Below are 18,312 nucleotides of genomic sequence, written 5' to 3' on the forward strand. Positions count from 1 at the left end.
GCTCATCCATATATATTTTTATGTACGCATTCTTATTCATTCCTTTACACTTGTGTGTATAAGGTAGTTGTTGTGAAATTGTTAGTTTACTTGTTATATATTACTGCATGGTCGGAACTAGACGCACAAGCATTTCGCTACACTCGCATTAACATCTGCTAACCATGTGTATGTGACAAATACGATTTGATTTTGACAAGTAACTATGAGTAAGGGCAAACATGATACGCTTGCAAGCTGAGTTTGATGAAGACATCTGATTACCACTTGCATTTAGAACGGTTGTTTTTAGAGTAATACATAGCCAAATCATTGATGGATCACTAGATAAAAGAAATGGATCTCTCGTTTTCTCCTGCAAGCCGGTTCGCACCCGCGTCATCACACTCCCTCGTCTGATTGGTCATTTCCCATTAACCATAAACCGGCATTCGCGTCAACACACTCAGTCATCTGATTGGTAGAGTAGGCGGGCCTTCTGACTTTGTGGGTGTGGTACCTAGTGACACCCCCCATTTGGTCTTCGTTTGACAAATTTTTCAAGACAAATGAACAGAATTTAAAGTTGCGTTTTCTACCTCAACTATTAAGCCATGGCGGGGAACTTCTGGCAGAGCTCGCATTAGTAAGTGTTCTGGCCAAACGTGATGTATAAGGACTGTGCATGGCAAATAAACTCCTTTGTTTTGAGGACTAAGTAGTTGGCAAGCTTGCTAGCTTAGCCCGCTTCACAGTAGCTAGCTAACGTTAGCTAGCTAACGTTGTGTTCGCCCACTCTCATGTTAGGTCAATATTAGCGTAGCGGATAAACATTTTCAATAGCTATCAATGCAATTCCAAGGGGTAATAAGCTAGTTATGAATGCTAAGATTTTTTATTGAGCCAGCTAATTATTGTGCCTCTGTGACAGCCTAGCCACTGGTCGTCAAGGCATTTTGTGTTGATTCTTTCTGACGCACCGCTATCAGATTTCCAATCTGCAGCGTTTTGTTATGATACTGTGTGTATGTGATCGCTCGTTGTGTAATTCAATGTCTCCTTTCTGTCATTAGTTTGCAGTGGGTCCTGGACAAACAGGACCTGATGAAGGAGCGTCAGAAGGATATGAAGTTTATGAATGAGGAGGAGTACTGGAAACTGCAGATCTTCTTTGCCAATGGTATCTAAAGAAGGCTATCTTTAACTGTATTTCTTTTGATTCCACCTATTGTGATACATCAGTGTGGTGGGAACAGTTTTTTGTGATGGGAGAATTAGCCTACCGTTGGTACAATATCACATCACCCTGAGGTCTGGTCTCGTAGCACTCTGTTCAATAACCAGCAATGATCTTGTTTACATATCTTCTTTTATATTCTAAATGATCTATTGTCTTTTATGGTTGCTTTTTGATATGTTTGACTTATTCTGTTCTAGTCATCCAGGCCCTGGGTGAACACCTGAAGCTCCGTCAGCAGGTCATCGCTACAGCAATCGTCTACTTCAAACGTTTCTATGCCAGGTGCCTATGCCGTTTTCATGGCAAGAACACTATGTTCTATTCATTATGGAATTCTAAATGTCATTAGGGGAGCATCGGGCTCCTGAGAAAAAATAAATAAATCGGGCTCCTGAGTGGCGCAGCGGTCTAACATACTGCATCTCAGTGCTAGAGGCACCCTGGTGCTAGAGACACCCTGGTTCGAATCCAGGCTGTATCACAACCGGCCGTGATTGAGAGTCCCGTAGGGCGGCGCACAATTGGCCCAGCATCGTCCGGGTTGTGCCGGTGTAGGCCGTCATTGTAAATAAGAATTTGATCTTAACTGACCTGCCTAGTTAAATAAAAGTTCAATTAAAAAAATCTAACTTTTATAATAGCTCTTCCTAATATCTCCCTCTCTCTCTGTTTGCAGGTACTCCCTGAAGAGTATAGACCCGGTGCTCATGGCTCCTACATGCGTGTTCCTGGCTTCTAAAGTGGAGGTATATGGCCTGATTTCCCGTTCCACATTTCATAGTCTGTGGGAGTAGGGATGGGGTTAACTGCTGTGTAACATAATCTGTGTGGGAGTAGGGTTAACTGCTCTGTAACATAACCCCAACGCTACTCCCACACAGATTAAGTGCTCTATAACATAACCCCATCCCTACTCCCACACAGATTAACTGCTCTGTAACATAACCCCATCCCTACTCCCACACAGATTATGTTACAGAGCAGTTAAGTAGGATGGGGTCAACTGCTCTATGACAGCATCATCAAAGCCTCTGTCTCTTCCAGGAATTTGGTGTTGTTTCAAACACTCGTCTGATCTCTGCAGCTACGTCCGTGTGTAAGTCAGGAGACACGCTCAAGTGTTTCCATTTAGATATTAGCTTATTTTGAAAATGACAAATACACTAGTGCTGTGGTAGAAAGGCTACACTCATTCTGATGGGTTGTGTTCATGTGATTCCAAATCTAACAAGTGTTTTTTGTTTTGTGCAGTAAAAACCAGATTTTCCTATGCCTTCCCAAAGGAGTTCCCTTATAGAATGAACCATGTAAGTCTTACCTAACCTTACTATTTACTTAGGATGTGCTATATAAACAGGTCTTAGGTGTAATAATGTACTATTTATTATACAGTTATTAGATAGGATATCATTCATTGTTGGAGCTAGATGTTACGATCATGTTGCATGGTGGTGGGACCAATCTCTTACGCAACATACACTCACTATATTGTGGAATATTTATCCACCACTATGAGTCCATTACGGAGTGTGTTGTAGTTAGGTATCAGTATGTTGATTCCACTAGCAATCACATGCCTATGGTGAAACTCCCATCGCTGTGGGAGGTGATTTTGACTGGTTGGTGGCGTGTGTCCTGGCCGGGGCGCATTTCTCCCTGCGGTGCTAAGTGGAGAAGGTAAGGCAACACCGTTGGCAGCGCCAGTTATTTATCTACGGTCTTCAGAGTTACCAGGACCCCGTTGGAGCTGTCCTAACACCTTGCCTGTCCAAAAGCTGTGTAGACTATTATTGATTTGGTGTGGAGCGAGCGAGGAGATGATGGTGATTCACACTAGAGATTCCGTTAGCAGGATGCTGCTAGTACCAGATACTATTTCTCAAACTATAGAGGCCAATAGAGAGGAGGGTTCTAAATTGTGACTATGAAACTGATATATTTACTAAACTTCATTTGCTTTCCTCATGACAGATATTAGAATGTGAGTTCTACCTACTGGAGCTCATGGTGAGTATAGAATGCTTTGTCTCTCACAATACACTCCATGCTGGATCATATCATCCTTTTGTTGGATGGATGGATGGATTAACTGATCTTGTGTGTTCCAGGACTGCTGTTTGATAGTGTACCACCCCTACAGGCCCTTGCTGCAGTATGTGCAGGACATGGGGCAGGAGGACATGCTACTGCCGTTGGCCTGGTATGAGTTATTCTTTGTGGGAGCATTTGTTGATTTGATATGAACTGTTGGAACACTCATGGTTTTCCCTTTCTTCGTTCTAAAGGAGAATAGTGAACGACACGTATAGGACAGACCTCTGTCTACTCTACCCTCCCTTCATGATCGCTCTAGGTAAGACTCCCTATCAGACCACTCACCTTTACTACTGCTAGATATTCAGCTCAATAAAATATAGTTGAGGTGTTACACTAAATGTCTTCCTCCTGCATCCACAGCCTGTCTGCATGTTGCCTGTGTGGTGCAGCAGAAGGACGCCAGGCAATGGTTCGCTGAGCTCTCTGTAGACATGGAGAAGGTAAGGCAACACCATACAAATGGCTTATTTCAGAGGGGAAAGCTGATTGTATGTATGTATATAGATCCAGTTGCCTTAGGGATAATAGAGTACTGTGCGGTGACGTTTATTCCCTGCTCAGATTCTGGAGATCATCCGAGTCATCCTAAAGCTTTATGACCAGTGGAAGAACTTTGACGAAAGGAAGGAGATGGCTGTTGTGATCCACAAGATGCCGAAACCCAAGCCTCCTCCCAACAGGTACTGAGATCTTTCCTAACCCCACCTCAATGTCCTAGTTATTGGCTGTTTACATGACACATCCACTTCCTGCCTAAACTAACTGTTCCCTGTTTGTTTGTGTATCAGTGAGAATGACCAGAGCTCTAATGGGAACCAGAACAACTCCTACAGCCAGTCATAGGCAACGAGATGGTATCCATGGACAGGGTGCAGGGGGAAACTTATGTCACACAATACCATGGTGTGACATCAGAGACAAGTCATATGTATTTCAACTGATAGAATAGCAGAAAAAACAGGGTACCAAAAAAGCCCAAACCCTCTTTTCTGATATGGTTATCCCAACCAGAAGACCAAGTCTGCACACGCTCAGTCCGCCTTTGCTCATACGATAACTCATCAGAGCGATGGCCACAGGAATGCTGGCATCAGTCAATCGGTGCCAGCAGTCATGTGTTGCCACGTTACTCCGTCTCTCAACAGTTAACTTTATGGACCTAAACCAAACTGCAAGAAACAGGAGGATGTAGGCAGGGATGGGGGGGACTTTGAGTTGTGATTATCCTGACATCCTTGAACTCTCTCAGGGATCAGTCATGTAATATGGAGCTCCGTGGGACCAGAGAACTTGACCATTAGTAGTGTGTGCGCGTGCGTGATTGAGTGGCCCATTTTGATAGTTGCTTCATTCCTCAGGGATAATAGTAGTCCTTTATACTGGTATCTGTAAGATGATTGTACCCTGTACTGTTTTCGATGCGATCTGATAGGATGTAAGGCTGTTTGATTGTTACCCGATTGGATGTCCTGCTATCTGAGGTCTACATTGATTGGTTGCAGAGTTTAGCAGGTGAAGTCACGGGCGAGAATGTAATTTCCAGGGGTGCACACTAGATTCAGATGTCTTCATTTACTGTTATATCTCCTGCCCAGCCCATCTCCAACCTTTGCAAATAGCCTTACGCATATCTTTATTCCTTTTATGTTAATCTTTTGTGTTTCGCTTGATGAGCAAATTTGCATGGGTAGAAATCATGAACTGTATTAGCTAAGTCTGCTTCAAGTAAAAGTGCTCAAATGTGTTTACTATCATGATTAAAAAAACACACAAAAAAAACATTGTCTAAGGACCACATTTATTTGTTTTTGGTGGGGAGGGAAGGTTGTATTTTAGCCTTGTTTTGTATTGCATATGGAATCATTTGCCAGGTCCAGTGTTACTTATTGTCTGCACCTGCTGTCTATTACATCAAATTTAAGTGTCACAATACCTTTGTGCATATTTACGTGTGGATATTGATATATTGTCTGTGCCGTAAATAATACAGTGGGAGTGATTAGTGTTTGGGGTTGAGTTTCTCTTGTGTTATGTCTGTGTCCAGAACCAGGTGCTTGAATGCCTTACAAAATAAAGCTGCTTGTCAAGGGACTTCAGAGCACAACTGTGTCCTATTGCATGGAAGTGTAATGTTTTGGGGGGGGGTGTTCATTCTAATTAGTCCCCTCTCTTTGGGGGCATCCCAATAGTAAATTCCTATATTTTGCTTCATATACCCGATGTGAAAAGAAAGTCAAGATGAAGTCAGAAGTGGTGGTCATCCTCCATATTACTTTCACTTACTGGCTGTATATAGATCCAGTTGCCTTATGGAGAGGAAAATAATTAGAGGAAGACAGTTTTGAGATGATTGAGAGTTTAGTTTGGACTTGTTTGAAATGTTTAATGGTCTGGAAGTTTCTATCACACTGCACTGAACATCTTGCATAAAAAATATGTCAGTCTGCCAAAGTCACAGGCTACACCACCATTCTGAGGAAATAGGTGTGTGGCTGTAGTGCGACATCTAGTGGTAAGCAGATGTAATGTAGATTAGTTACATATAAATGCTTGCAAAGCAGACCTGTCCATTATACTGGGACTACTGGAAGAAAAAAAAAGTAGCCTCGACAACTGCATTGACATTGGTAGGAAATGTATTGTCCAACTTATTGCAAAAACAGTCATTGTTGTTGGAGCAACATGGTGTATTTATTGATGTTTTTGCCCTCCGCCTCTAGGAGCTGGTACACAAAGGTACAGCCTTCATGACGTCACTCCTCATCCGCGGCAGAGAGAGCGGCGGCGATCCGCTGCGGAGGATGCCTACCCCGCTGCGGGGATAACCGCCAGGCGAGATGGCCGTTACTTTCTTCCTCGTCACATCCCGCACCGCGACGACCCCTCGGCACCCATGAAGCCCCCGTTGATGAAGCCAAAACCGGCCAAAGCAAGGCGGAAAGAGGCCACTGAGCGAGAGAATGTACTGGCGCGTCGGGTTCGCCTGGACGCGCTCGTGTGTGGTTGATCTTGGCCGAAACCAGAGCTTCTCCTTCGGCCTGGGCGGCTCCGATGAGCAGCTCTCGTTTTATGGGTACATCATCGCCTACCCTCTGCAGGACTACGGCGGGATCATGTCGGCCCTTGGGTCGGACTCGTGGTGGCGGAAAACGCTTTATCTTGCCGGGGGCGCTCTGCTCGCCACCGCTGCCTATCTATTGCACGAGCTGCTCGCCATCAGGTAGGCCTACCAAAAAACAGAGCCATGTCAATAACACTGTAGATGCAGAACACGCTTGTCTACAGTCAATTACTCGTGGCATTGATATCAATATGAATGGTTGCCGTAGTGCCTGGGCATTATTTAGGAACATCACATGTCTATATTATTGTTGTATTTTCAATATATGATATTACTTAATCTGGGCGAGTTGAGCGCTGCATGAGCGGAATCGGTTGATAATAAGGATTCGTGAGTGGGTGGATTGTGAATGTGATGTAACCGCCCTCTTGAATGAGATTCCATGTTCAGTCTCGTTATGGAAGAAAAAAAAACAATGCGTTTTGCGGGCGTTCTGGCTCTTCGTATTCTAGTGATGTGCCTATTAGACGCATGTTATTAGCGATTGTTCATTGTAATTACAATAATGATAATGTTTATTGCTGCAAAGGTTGTCTTCCAGTTATTTACAATTTCTCAAGGGCATGTATGATATTAGTTATCTGGCTTTACCCAAGGCAAAGATGTCTCCTCGTTGTCTGTCTCTTGCAGTAGAAAAACACTGCGGTTGTGATAAAATGACCTTTACTAACCTCACACGTGAGATAATTATTAAGAGAGAAGCCAGGCCCAAATAGACAAGAGCAAACATAAATTGGCGATCTGTTATGAACTGCAGCTTCGCCGTAGAATCCCTAGATTGTTGCTGTGATAACGTATTGACTTTGGTCGCTGCTGTCCTTACAAAACATATCGGGTTACCTGCAGCAACAATCGCCTAAGGCCTACTCAGCAATGACGTGGCGTTTGTTTTTGTTCAGCCTGTGCTCTTTCATACTTAAAAAAAAAAACTGTCATGAAGATCCATTCTACATCGATCTCTAATTAGTTACTCTGTAATTTACTCTTCCTGTATGTCATTATACCGAAGCAATTTGCACTATAGATAATGGGATCAAAACGCTTTTTTTGTTGTGGGCATTTCAACACCACAGCTAACTGGACAGCTCCTCGGAATTTCAGCAATGACGTTGCCCTCGCGTTTAAGCACCTTTATGAAGTTAACAACTTCCTTACATAGCGACTTAATTTCTGACCACGTTGGTTAGTACAAACGTGTAATATTATCTGCTACAGTGGCCATGTTAATGTATTGCAATATTTCATCCGGTTGTGTCCTAATTGTTTTGACATTGTAGTGTCCCGTTGGCAATGGCGCCCTTGCCGGAAGCGAGTTTCAGCCTGGGTCTTGTGCAATGCTCTCTGTGCTAGATAGCTGTAAAACGTGACACACTATTTCACATGGGATTGATGCATAAGATCTAAGAATATATATATATATATATATTACAATTTGATCATTAGCCTGTAATCGCCTGCAGGTGAATGTGTCATGAGCGTGTGAACTACAGCCTACCAGGGGATGCAGATATCGAGAGATAGTAAAATAGTCTACAGTGTATTTGAATTGCGACTACTTTTCCACTTATCCAATATAAGGATGGACATACATGAGGATTGCCTTACACGAGGATGGCCTTACTACATCAGAGTTGATGGTTTGTTTCCCACACACAATTCATGCATATAATTATGCCCTAACTGTAAGTTGCTTTGAATAAAATGTCTAAAGAGGAGTAATTAGAATGTGGAGCTCACACTGCCTTGTCCTGGCTGGTCCATAGGAAAGAACAGGAGCTGAACTCTAAAGATGCCATCATCCTTCACCAGTTCTCCAGGCCAAAGAGCGGAGTCCCTTCTCTCTCCCCCTTCTGCCTCAAGATAGAAACCTACCTACGCATGGTAGACCTGCCCTACCAGTGTGTGTGTGTGTGTGTGTGTGTGTGAGAGATGTTTGGGTTGGTGCGTGTTTGAATTAGTGATTTTGATGTAATGGTTGTGTAATTTTCTATTGAAGAGGAATTGACCATTGAAATTCCTTCTCTCTCTCTCTCTCTCTACTGCAGAACTACTTTGATGGGAAGCTTTCTCCCCAGGGGAAGATGCCATGGATAGAGTACAACCAGGAGCAGGTGTCTGGTACAGAGTTCATCATCGACTTCCTGGAGGAGAAGCTGGGCGTGAGCCTCAACAAGAACCTCAGTTCCCAGGAGAAGGCTGTGTCCCGGGCTGTCACCAAGATGGTGGAGGAACACTTCTACTGGTGAGACACTTCCAGACACTACCGAAGGACATTCACTAGATACTGGGAAAGGATATATGATACACTGGTGAATGTGATTGTGTCACAAACCATAACATCTAATCCGTCCCTTGAATGAAACACTGAAACCCTGGTGTTACACGCAGCATGCTCCAACCAACTGTGCTGTCGGGAGCACACGTTATATCAGCAACTAGATTTGAGATACTGTGGTCTAGGGCTCCCCCACTGGAGAATTTGGCCATTTTATTATCCCTCCCTCCAAGAGTCCAGAGCCCAAAAAACAACGTGTTTAAAAAAATTTAAAAAATCATTGTTGGATATAAAAGACTGAAAAAACACAAGAAAATCAGCTCCAAGTGATTTTAATTTTGGGAATCTGTTCCAGAAATCTCAAGCATGAGATGTATGTGATCGTATACAAATGAAAGCAAGGTTCGAAACGATAATGTTTTATTCAAATATTATATCTGTTTGGACTTCTTGTTGTCAATTTGTAGTCTACAAATGATTTGTAATTATGTTCTGGCCCCTTGGCCATCCGCTCAAGAAAAAATCATCCCGCTGCTGAATCTAGTTGATGATCCCTGCTGTAGGCCAAATGAAAATCTCTGCTGGTCTGTATGTGATGACAGGACCATAGCATACTGTCAGTGGGTGGACAACCTGGAGGAGACACAGAAGATGCTGGCGGTGAGCGGGCCGCTGAGTGACCTACTCAAGTGGATCCTGAGTCACCTGACCGGCGGCATCGTGAAGAGAGAGATGTACGGCCACGGGATTGGACGGTTCACTAAGGAGGAGGTCTACACTCTGATGGAGAAAGACATGCGGACGCTGGCCACCCTGCTCGGTATGTAGAGTGCACTGTAGATAATCATTAAGATCACACTTAGTCCTAAAGATCATCATCCCGTCTCATTTCACAAGGTACCATCTGCAGCCTTAGAAGCACGCCTAATTTCATATCTAGGCCAGGCTTAAAGCCAGCTGTAGGTTCCTTTGTTGTTTTATAGATTATTCAGGTATCAGAGGAGGCTGGTGAGAGGAGCTATAGGAGGACAGGCTCATTGTAAAGATGGAATGGGATCAAACATATGGAAACCACAGGTTTGACTCTGTTCAATGTATTCCACTCCAGCCATTACAATGAGCCCATCCTACTAAAGCTCCTCCCACCAGCCTCCTCTTTCGGGTATATAGTACTATGGCCAGTTTCAAATGCTAGATGGAACAGCCTTGTACAACTTTGACCTCTTCTGGTGAAAGATGGATACTACGCCATATGGACTAATTTCGGGTACACATTTTACCCCATCGCTCTTGTTTCCATACAGCATTCTTTTCGCTCACTGATTCTTGATGTGTTTCTCTGGGTAGGTGATAAGAAGTACCTGATGGGTCCTAAGCTGTCCATGGTGGATGCCACTGTGTTCAGCCATCTAGCCCCTGCTATGTGGACCCTGCCGGGCACACGGCCAGAGCAACTCATCAAAGGTGAGCTAACCACCAACCACATTGCCTGTCATGGTTAACATCACTCCCCAGAAAGAACATCCCAGGCAAAATGTTTTTTAAATGTGTTTTTATCTAGTTACAGCGATGAGGAAGAAACCTTGAGAGAAATCAGACTCTAGAAGAGACTCCATCTTTAATTATTAAAATAAATATTTTTGACCCATTCTCATCTGATCTTGTTGACCTTTGCCTCTGTGTTAACCTTTGACCCACCCTGTCCCCTCCAGGCGAGCTGATCAACCTGGCCATGTACTGTGAGAGGATCCGCCGGCGCTTCTGGCCCGAGTGGTTCGTTGATCTGGAGGACTTCTGTTACGATGACACCACAGAGGACGATGACTCCCTGTCCAAACTCCAAGACCTGGGGCTGTATTCCCGCACAGACACCTTCCAGGATGAGGCCAGTCCTCCTCACACACACACACACACACACACAATCTCCCCAGACAGTGACCGCACAGGCCACTCGCTCTACGACTCGGACATGGACACGGAGTGCTCCGAGATGGAGCAGCTCAAGTGTTGACCGCCATATGACTCACACACAACACACACACTCCGCCCCCATACAGTGCCCTCTACCTGTTGAGGAGGGAATAACTACTGGGGAGCATTTCTATTGCCAGTGGCTGTTGTTGCCTGTGCTAATGAGGGATGGTATCAGAGCTTCTACACACAATGTGCTAGAGGAACAAAAGACTGAAATTGAGATAAAGGAATAGCAAGATAGAGAAAATAAGGGTAATATAGCAATAGAGAAAGAGCCCAAGAGGGATAGAGAGAGGAAAAGATCAACCTGGAAGAGATAAAAGGGAAAGAGAGAAGGATGGAGAACAGAGTTGCAAAAGAAAGATCAGGAATTAATGACGCAATCACTGAGAAACTCCTCCACCTGGGTGATGTCAACACCTGTCGCCCAGTTTCCTGTTGTCGAGTTGCTCTTCCCACGGCAACCGTGTGTGTGTTACCTGTGTTCCCCAATTGAGCTGCATTGCCCCAACCATGTGTGTTTGACATACTGACCCCCTGACTTGCATCCTTGCAAAATATGAGTCATTATATTGATATTATATATGATATGTGGGGAACTGTTCAGGCAAGATGTGAATGAGTACAGTTCAATATGAGTATAAATAGTATAGATAGCCTGCAAATTATATATATTATCCCAATGTCCTATAATGTAAATACTCTGTGTGGTTCTTCTGTACAACCTCTCAGTGCTTGTTTGATATGACCAAACGTCCTGGTGACCTTCAACTAACCCCTTGTGCTGGTCTAGGTTTTAGGAATTCTAATGCATCTATTTCTACCCAGATGACTGACACTTTGCATCTGCAGTCAGGTCTTAACCCATCATTGAGTATTTCGTCAGTCCTTTGTAGAATGGTCATTGATGTTGAGGGCGAGTTTCAGATGCTGTGGATTGAGGGGACATCTCAGTAATCTAAAGTGGATTCATCTCAATAATCTAAAGTGGCTTCCTTTCCTCGTCTCCTCTCCTTCATCTGCACAGATCTGAAAACATTGGATAGGTGAAAGCAATATGGTAGATGATTACTGGAACTTTATTCCACTTGTCCAATTCTTTCACATCAGATAAAGAAGAGGAGGAGAGGCGGCTACATGAGATCTTTAGTTGTGTGTATGTACATTCAGCCATTGAGAGCGGATGAAATAACCATGTAGAAATAGACTAGATATACTTGGAGGTGCATGGCTAATAGGTGCCAATGAAAATCACACTACCCTGCTGGTTATCTGTTATCTACGTTTCTACGCTTCCCTGTTTTAATGTTTATTGTGATGCAGTGTGTGTGTGTGTGTGCCTCAGGCCAGAGAAAGCGAACAAAGATGCAATAGATTGAAATAACTATTAGGCCTTTGCCCAGCCTCTCTGTTCTCATCAAATACATGGCGTGTCTACTCCCCTTTTAGAATTAATTGATTCTAGAAATAGAAGGAATAGAATGGCCATTGTTACTTATAGCATCAATTCACTCTGTGCTATGCATGAAACAACTACTATAATCCACAGTGTTGATTGCCAGTCTTATTTAATAGTAGGCTACAGTATGTGGAATAGTGAAACAGTCTACTCTAATCTTTCTATTTCTAGTGCATTGCTGATGTATGATGGTGAGATGTGGACATTACAAGTGTTTGTCATTCAGCGGACGCTTCTGGGTCCTGTGTGTGCGTGTAACAAAGGGTGTAGAATTCTGTCCATATGGTGCATCAATGAGTCATCGTACCTTGTGAGTTGATTTTGAGGCGTACACCATTTATTCATGCTGGGTGCTAACAGCTGACCCTATACAGATACAGACACAGATACAGCCAGATACAGATACAGCCAGATACAGACACAGATACAGCCAGATACAGATACATACACAGATGCATACAGATACAGACACATATACATACAGACAGATACCGACACAGATGCAGACACGTACAGACACATACAGACATAGACACAGATATACATACAGACACAGATACAGACACATATATAGATACAGACACAGATACAGATACAGATATAGATACAGACACAGATACAGACACATATATAGATACAGATATAGATACAGACACAGATATAGATAGACACAGATATAGATACAGATACAGACACAGATATAGATACAGACACAGATATAGACACAGACACAGATACAGATACAGCTACATGGCCACAGTAGAACACACAGAGACAGGACTCTCATCTGTTCTAACGGTCGCAGCAGAGAATAGTAATGAATGAGTAGTGAAGTATTGGGTTCTCTTCAGGGCAGGTGTAGACGTTAGTATGGAAACGATGATGATTGTAATGGTTATGATGGTGATGTTTATGATGATACGATGACGATCCTCTGCAAACCTTATTAAGAAGTTTACTCTCCTGACCACATCTTACTACAAAACAGAGTCCTCCATGCGGGGTAAAACAGTGTGAATGTACACAGTGATACATAAGCCTTTGTGTGTAGACGATGCATCAGTCTGTCACTGTCTGTGCCCCTATACCCTGCCTGCATGTTTCTTGCCTTCACTTATACGAGCCATGTGAGAGACACAGCCTTATGGATTTACTGTAAGGCCTTGGTGTTTACCTTTTAAGCCAGTGAAAGCATATCATTTATGTATTTTATATGTACATGATTTATTTTCTATTTATTTGTTTTCTAATGATTTGTTTTCTATTTGTTTTGTGTATTCATGTTTATTGATTCTGTTGGTTTACATTTGGGGGTGATGTTATAATGAGGCATTATTTGACTCTATTAGTAATGTAGCTATTTATTTTCTTATATTTTTGTACTTTTGTTCTATTGCTGCCAATTATGTTTTTGTTTAGATTCTCTCCTATTTGAACATGGTAAAGAATGGAGTGTGATTGTATGTCTATGTTGTGTGCGGTCCTCTTATTCTACTGGAACTGGGTTGCCATTGGTTTGTCAGAACTATGTTATAATCTAAATCTCAACCTGAAGCAAACCTCTCTTAATGGTTGCCAGAATCGTGACATGTTCAATGTTTGATGAATGCTGAACTAACAATGCTGAACTGTTTGGTGAATGCTGAACTTTGGTAGTTGGGTTTAGGCTTGAGTCTAAACCCAACCACCAAATGACCTGTGTGTTTCATTGGGGCATGCTTATGTCCCTTATCTAGTACATTGGCGTAGCAAACACACCTGCAGCTTGTGGATCCCCGCAAATTATTATTTTGGGGGGTACAAATCTAACATATGGAATTGTTTTAAGATCGTCAAACCATGGATCATTATAGAAAATATTATTTGATACAATTTTACATTTGGCCTTTTCTACCATAGCCCATTGAAACAGATGAAATAACGCCTTCATAGATGACAAAAAAGTCAGTAAAAATATAAATGATAAGGATTTGAAGTGTGTTGTCCTACATCTAGGAGATATAAGAAAGCTCTGGAAATATATATACTTTATTTTCTTCACATATTTAAAACCTTATTTTTTGAGGCACAAAACTACCTTCATACTTCCATGCATTTGTATGGGTTACAGTCAGATGAGTGATGGTCCTAGAGCAAAACTGAGACACTGTCGTGTTCGTGAGAGTATCCCCGTTCCATAGATTGGTCATAAGAGTTTGTAACCATTCGGACGCTACAGAGGTTTTCGTGAGAAGAGCGATTTTTAAGACGTTTCATGATCTGATAAAGATGGCTGTACCTCGGCCACCTTCAGTTGCAGGTGCGGAAGGCCGACAGGCAGATGTGGTTGATAGAGACGTAGCCCAGGCAGGAAACCTGATATCTCTATCTTAAACTGACAGATTTTGATGGGGATTTTTTTGATCATGTGATTTAGATTGATGCACGAGTCAGTCTGTATCATGGAAAGAGCAGGGGTTCTTGACGTTTTGTATGATCAGTGTATGTCAACTCTGTCAGACATCATAAAAGGCATTTCATTTTTACAACTATTGTCCGAAAAGCGTTTTAATTTGCAGGGGAAAAAGAAGGAAGGGACGCGCTGCTAAGGTACACAATAGTCCATTTTTGTAGACAGAAGGTGCTCTTTGGTAAAATGGGTAAATTGGTTATCAAAAAGAAAGGAGGACCAAGGCACTCTTCATACAATTATTTAAAATGCCTTCATTTGTATGGCATGTTCAATGAAACAAAGATTAAAAACTCTGACGCGTTTCGGCTGCATAGCCGTTCGTCAGCGAGTACAAAGATACGATAATACAATGTCCTTTTTTTAACAGCATTTTCCAATCAATCCTGATTTGAAAAGGGAGTGGCAACACAATTCATTGGACAACAACTAGTAAGCAATACTATACACATTAAAAAGTCCAATCAAAATGCAAATCAAGGCTAGAAGCATCAGAACCCCTAGAAAAGTGGTTCTAACCTTGAATATGAGCCATCTAATTTATAGTACACTAGGTGATCTTTTTAATGTGTATAGGATTGCATACTGGGTGTTGTCCAATGAATTGTGTTACCACTCCCTCCGCAAATCAGGGTTGATTGGAAAATGTTGTTCAAAAGAGGACATTGTACTATCGTATCTTTGAAGTTTTGATTCTTTGTTTCCATTAAACATGCCATACAAATAAAGGTATTTTAATGAATTATATGAAAAGTGCCTTGGTCCTCCTATCTTTTTAGTGTTTAACGGCCTTGATTGTTTAATTCTAACATTAGACTATTCAAATATGTAATACCAACCTCCAAACTGTTTTGTTTTATAGCACTATTAAATGCTTGGCTAATTTCATTAGCATTTTGGCATGTTTTTCTAGATTTAGAACATAAAACAACATTTCTAAAGCAAATATTATCCCTTAGGTCCAGCACAGCAAACATTATCCCTTAGGTCCAGCACAGAAAACATTATCCCTTAGGTCCAGCACAGCAAACATTATCCCTTAGGTCCAGCACAGAAAACATTATCCCTTAGGTCCAGCACAGCAAACATTATCCCTTAGGTCCAGCACAGCAAACATTATCCCTTAGGTCCAGCACAGCAAACATTATCCCTTAGGTCCAGCACAGCAAACATTATCCCTTAGGTCCAGCACAGAAAACATTATCCCTTAGGTCCAGCACAGCAAACATTATTAGGTCCAGCACAGCAAACATTATCCCTTAGGTCCAGCACAGCAAACATTATCCCTTAGGTCCAGCACAGCAAACATTATCCCTTAGGTCCAGCACAGCAAACATTATCCCTTAGGTCCAGCACAGCAAACATTATCCCTAGGTCCAGCACAGCAAACATTATCCCTTAGGTCCAGCACAGCAAACATTATCCCTTAGGTCCAGCACAGCAAACATTATCCCTTAGGTCCAGCACAGCAAACATTATCCCTTAGGTCCAGCACAGCAAACATTATCCCTTAGGTCCAGCACAGCAAACATTATCCCTTAGGTCCAGCACAGCAAACATTATCCCTTAGGTCCAGCACAGCAAACATTATCCCTTAGGTCCAGCACAGCAAACATTATCCCTTAGGTCCAGCACAGAAAACATTATCCCTTAGGTCCAGCACAGCAAACATTATCCCTTAGGTCCAGCACAGCAAACATTATCCCTTAGGTCCAGCACAGCAAACATTATCCCTTAGGTCCAGCACAGCAAACATTATCCCTTAGGTCCAGCACAGAAAACATTATCCCTTAGGTCCAGCACAGCAAACATTATCCCTTAGGTCCAGCACAGCAAACATTATCCCTTAGGTCCAGCACAGCAAACATTATCCCTTAGGTCCAGCACAGCAAACATTATCCCTTAGGTCCAGCACAGCAAACATTATCCCTTAGGTCCAGCACAGCAAACATTATCCCTTAGGTCCAGCACAGCAGATACATCAATTGTTTAAGCATATGTTGCAGAACAATGATACAAATATTCTTCCAGAATATTGATAAAATAATCATATTCACTCCATCAATGACGGAGTTGACAAAGCATTGACTGAGTTGAGAACAGATACTCAAAACAGACACATTTTTGTCTTTAGATATAAAAGCTCAATACAAACATTTGTAAAATAATTTATTTGAAAATGCCCAATAAAAACACAACTATTCTATAAAATATTTCAGATTATGAGTGGTCCATGTAATGAGGACATGAATAAGGGGTCCTTAAGGGTATCGCTGACCCTGCTCATTCCTGATTCATTTAGGGATTTTAGACAAATCTGACTGAGTACACCACATCTCCGTACACATCTTTTAGGAATCACAGTTTTAGGAATCCCAGACAAATATTATTTAAAGTCACAGAGGGCTATTGAAAGAAACTACATAAGATCATTTTTCAGTTAATATCCATTATTGCCATTTTTATTTTAACCACTTTTTTTAGAATGTTTGAAATTGTAATAATTTGCTCCGGACAAGGGCATTTCCAGGCATAGTCGACATGGAAATTAACAATATTGAAAGTATTTTGAAAATTCCCTATACAAAATTCCCCGCAATGTACATTTTAAGCTCAAATAATGCAGTAAAAACTTTTTTTTCAGCTCCTAGCTTTCCAGGGTCCTCTTTAAAAAAAAAAAAAAAAAAACATTTTTTACCAACTCCCCAACGGGCTCAGGACAGGCGAAGGTTTATTCTTGCATCCTCTGAAACATGACCTGCCAAGCCGCGCTTCTTAATACCTGCTCGCTTAACCCGGAAGCCAGCTGCCCCAATGAGTCGAAGGAAACACCAAAATCACCCTGCAGGCGCTCAGCCCACCACAAGGAGTCAATAGAGCGCAATGAGTCAAGTAAGGCCCCCCCGGTCTAACCCGGACGACACTGTGCCTCCGTATGGGACTCCCGGTCACGGCTGGGGATTGAACCCCAGGCTTCGGTGACACCACAACACTGCGATGCAGTGCCTTAGACCGCTGCGCCACTCGGAAGACCCCTACAGATAACTCTTAAGGTAGAAGTAGCCCATAGGCATAGATCTAGGATCAGCTTGTCTCTTCTCCAATTCTTAACCATGAGGGATGGGAACGCAACCTTGACAGTGTCTATGGGCAACTTTGTCCTTCTCCATTCTAGATAGTCAAGGTAAGGGGTTAGAGTTCAGCCCTATTGTGTCACTTCCTTGACGAGATCTGTACTATTAGATCACAAGAGCCATATAGACAGGTTGCCTGATTCTGAATGGTCAGATACCTACTGTAGCAACAATGACAAGAAGCTGCCATGTGGGCAATCTTAGGCAGATTGTTTCAGATAGTTGTATCTTGTTCTTGATACCATGTTTTGTTTTGAGGTGTTGTGACTTATGTCACATCTAAGCCAATACGGCTAAATTTAGCTAACCAACAATTGTAACAAAATATTTGATAAACAACAAGTGCTTCTTGTGCAAATGTATGTTTTCAATAAACATTTGGAGACTAAATATAGTTTACATGTTGTCAATAATCCTTTGGAGTTGACAGTTGTTTTGCCCCAGAGTTGTGCCCTCATCGGTTTTGTTGCTAAACAACCCAACCATCTATTACATAGTCAGTATGTGTTGTGTGCTTAAACCAATGATGTATATCAACCCTGAATTGCTGATGCTATGTATTGGCCATTGAGAGGCTTTAAAGA

At 42.3% G+C, this 18,312-nt stretch overlaps 2 protein-coding genes across 2 annotated transcripts; both read left to right on the forward strand.

Moving 5' to 3' along the window:
• The first annotated feature begins 485 nt into the window (after positions 1-485).
• Positions 486-5,425, forward strand: LOC115139326 (cyclin-C). The gene is made up of 12 exons (XM_029676565.2): positions 486-625; positions 1,053-1,159; positions 1,417-1,501; positions 1,896-1,965; positions 2,264-2,315; positions 2,471-2,526; positions 3,191-3,226; positions 3,328-3,419; positions 3,505-3,572; positions 3,677-3,756; positions 3,878-3,996; positions 4,105-5,425. The coding sequence occupies exons 1-12, from the start codon at positions 594-596 to the stop codon at positions 4,157-4,159; spliced, it is 852 nt and encodes a 283-aa protein (XP_029532425.1). The 5' UTR covers positions 486-593; the 3' UTR covers positions 4,160-5,425.
• A 631-nt stretch (positions 5,426-6,056) lies between these two features.
• Positions 6,057-15,485, forward strand: LOC115139327 (failed axon connections homolog). Its single transcript, XM_065026322.1, has 6 exons — positions 6,057-6,536; positions 8,201-8,339; positions 8,483-8,679; positions 9,315-9,532; positions 10,060-10,176; positions 10,425-15,485. Exons 1-6 carry the CDS (start codon positions 6,277-6,279, stop codon positions 10,721-10,723), a joined length of 1,230 nt encoding a protein of 409 aa, XP_064882394.1. The 5' UTR covers positions 6,057-6,276; the 3' UTR covers positions 10,724-15,485.
• Positions 15,486-18,312: the final 2,827 nt, after the last annotated feature.

This window comes from Oncorhynchus nerka, linkage group LG13, assembly GCF_034236695.1.
Source record: "Oncorhynchus nerka isolate Pitt River linkage group LG13, Oner_Uvic_2.0, whole genome shotgun sequence".
In the NCBI taxonomy this organism is placed as follows: Eukaryota; Metazoa; Chordata; class Actinopteri; order Salmoniformes; family Salmonidae; genus Oncorhynchus; species Oncorhynchus nerka.

Coding starts and splice junctions, on each gene's coding strand:
- LOC115139326 (XM_029676565.2), top strand. CDS start 594: ATGGCGGGGAACTTCTGGCAGAGCTCGCATTA. Junction 3,573..3,676: donor TCCCTTCATGATCGCTCTAG/GTAAGACTCCCT, acceptor CTGCATCCACAG/CCTGTCTGCATGTTGCCTGT. Junction 3,997..4,104: donor CCCAAGCCTCCTCCCAACAG/GTACTGAGATCT, acceptor TTTGTGTATCAG/TGAGAATGACCAGAGCTCTA.
- LOC115139327 (XM_065026322.1), top strand. CDS start 6,277: ATGTACTGGCGCGTCGGGTTCGCCTGGACGCGCTCGTGTGTGGTTGAT. Junction 8,680..9,314: donor GTGGAGGAACACTTCTACTG/GTGAGACACTTC, acceptor ATGTGATGACAG/GACCATAGCATACTGTCAGT. Junction 10,177..10,424: donor GCCAGAGCAACTCATCAAAG/GTGAGCTAACCA, acceptor TGTCCCCTCCAG/GCGAGCTGATCAACCTGGCC.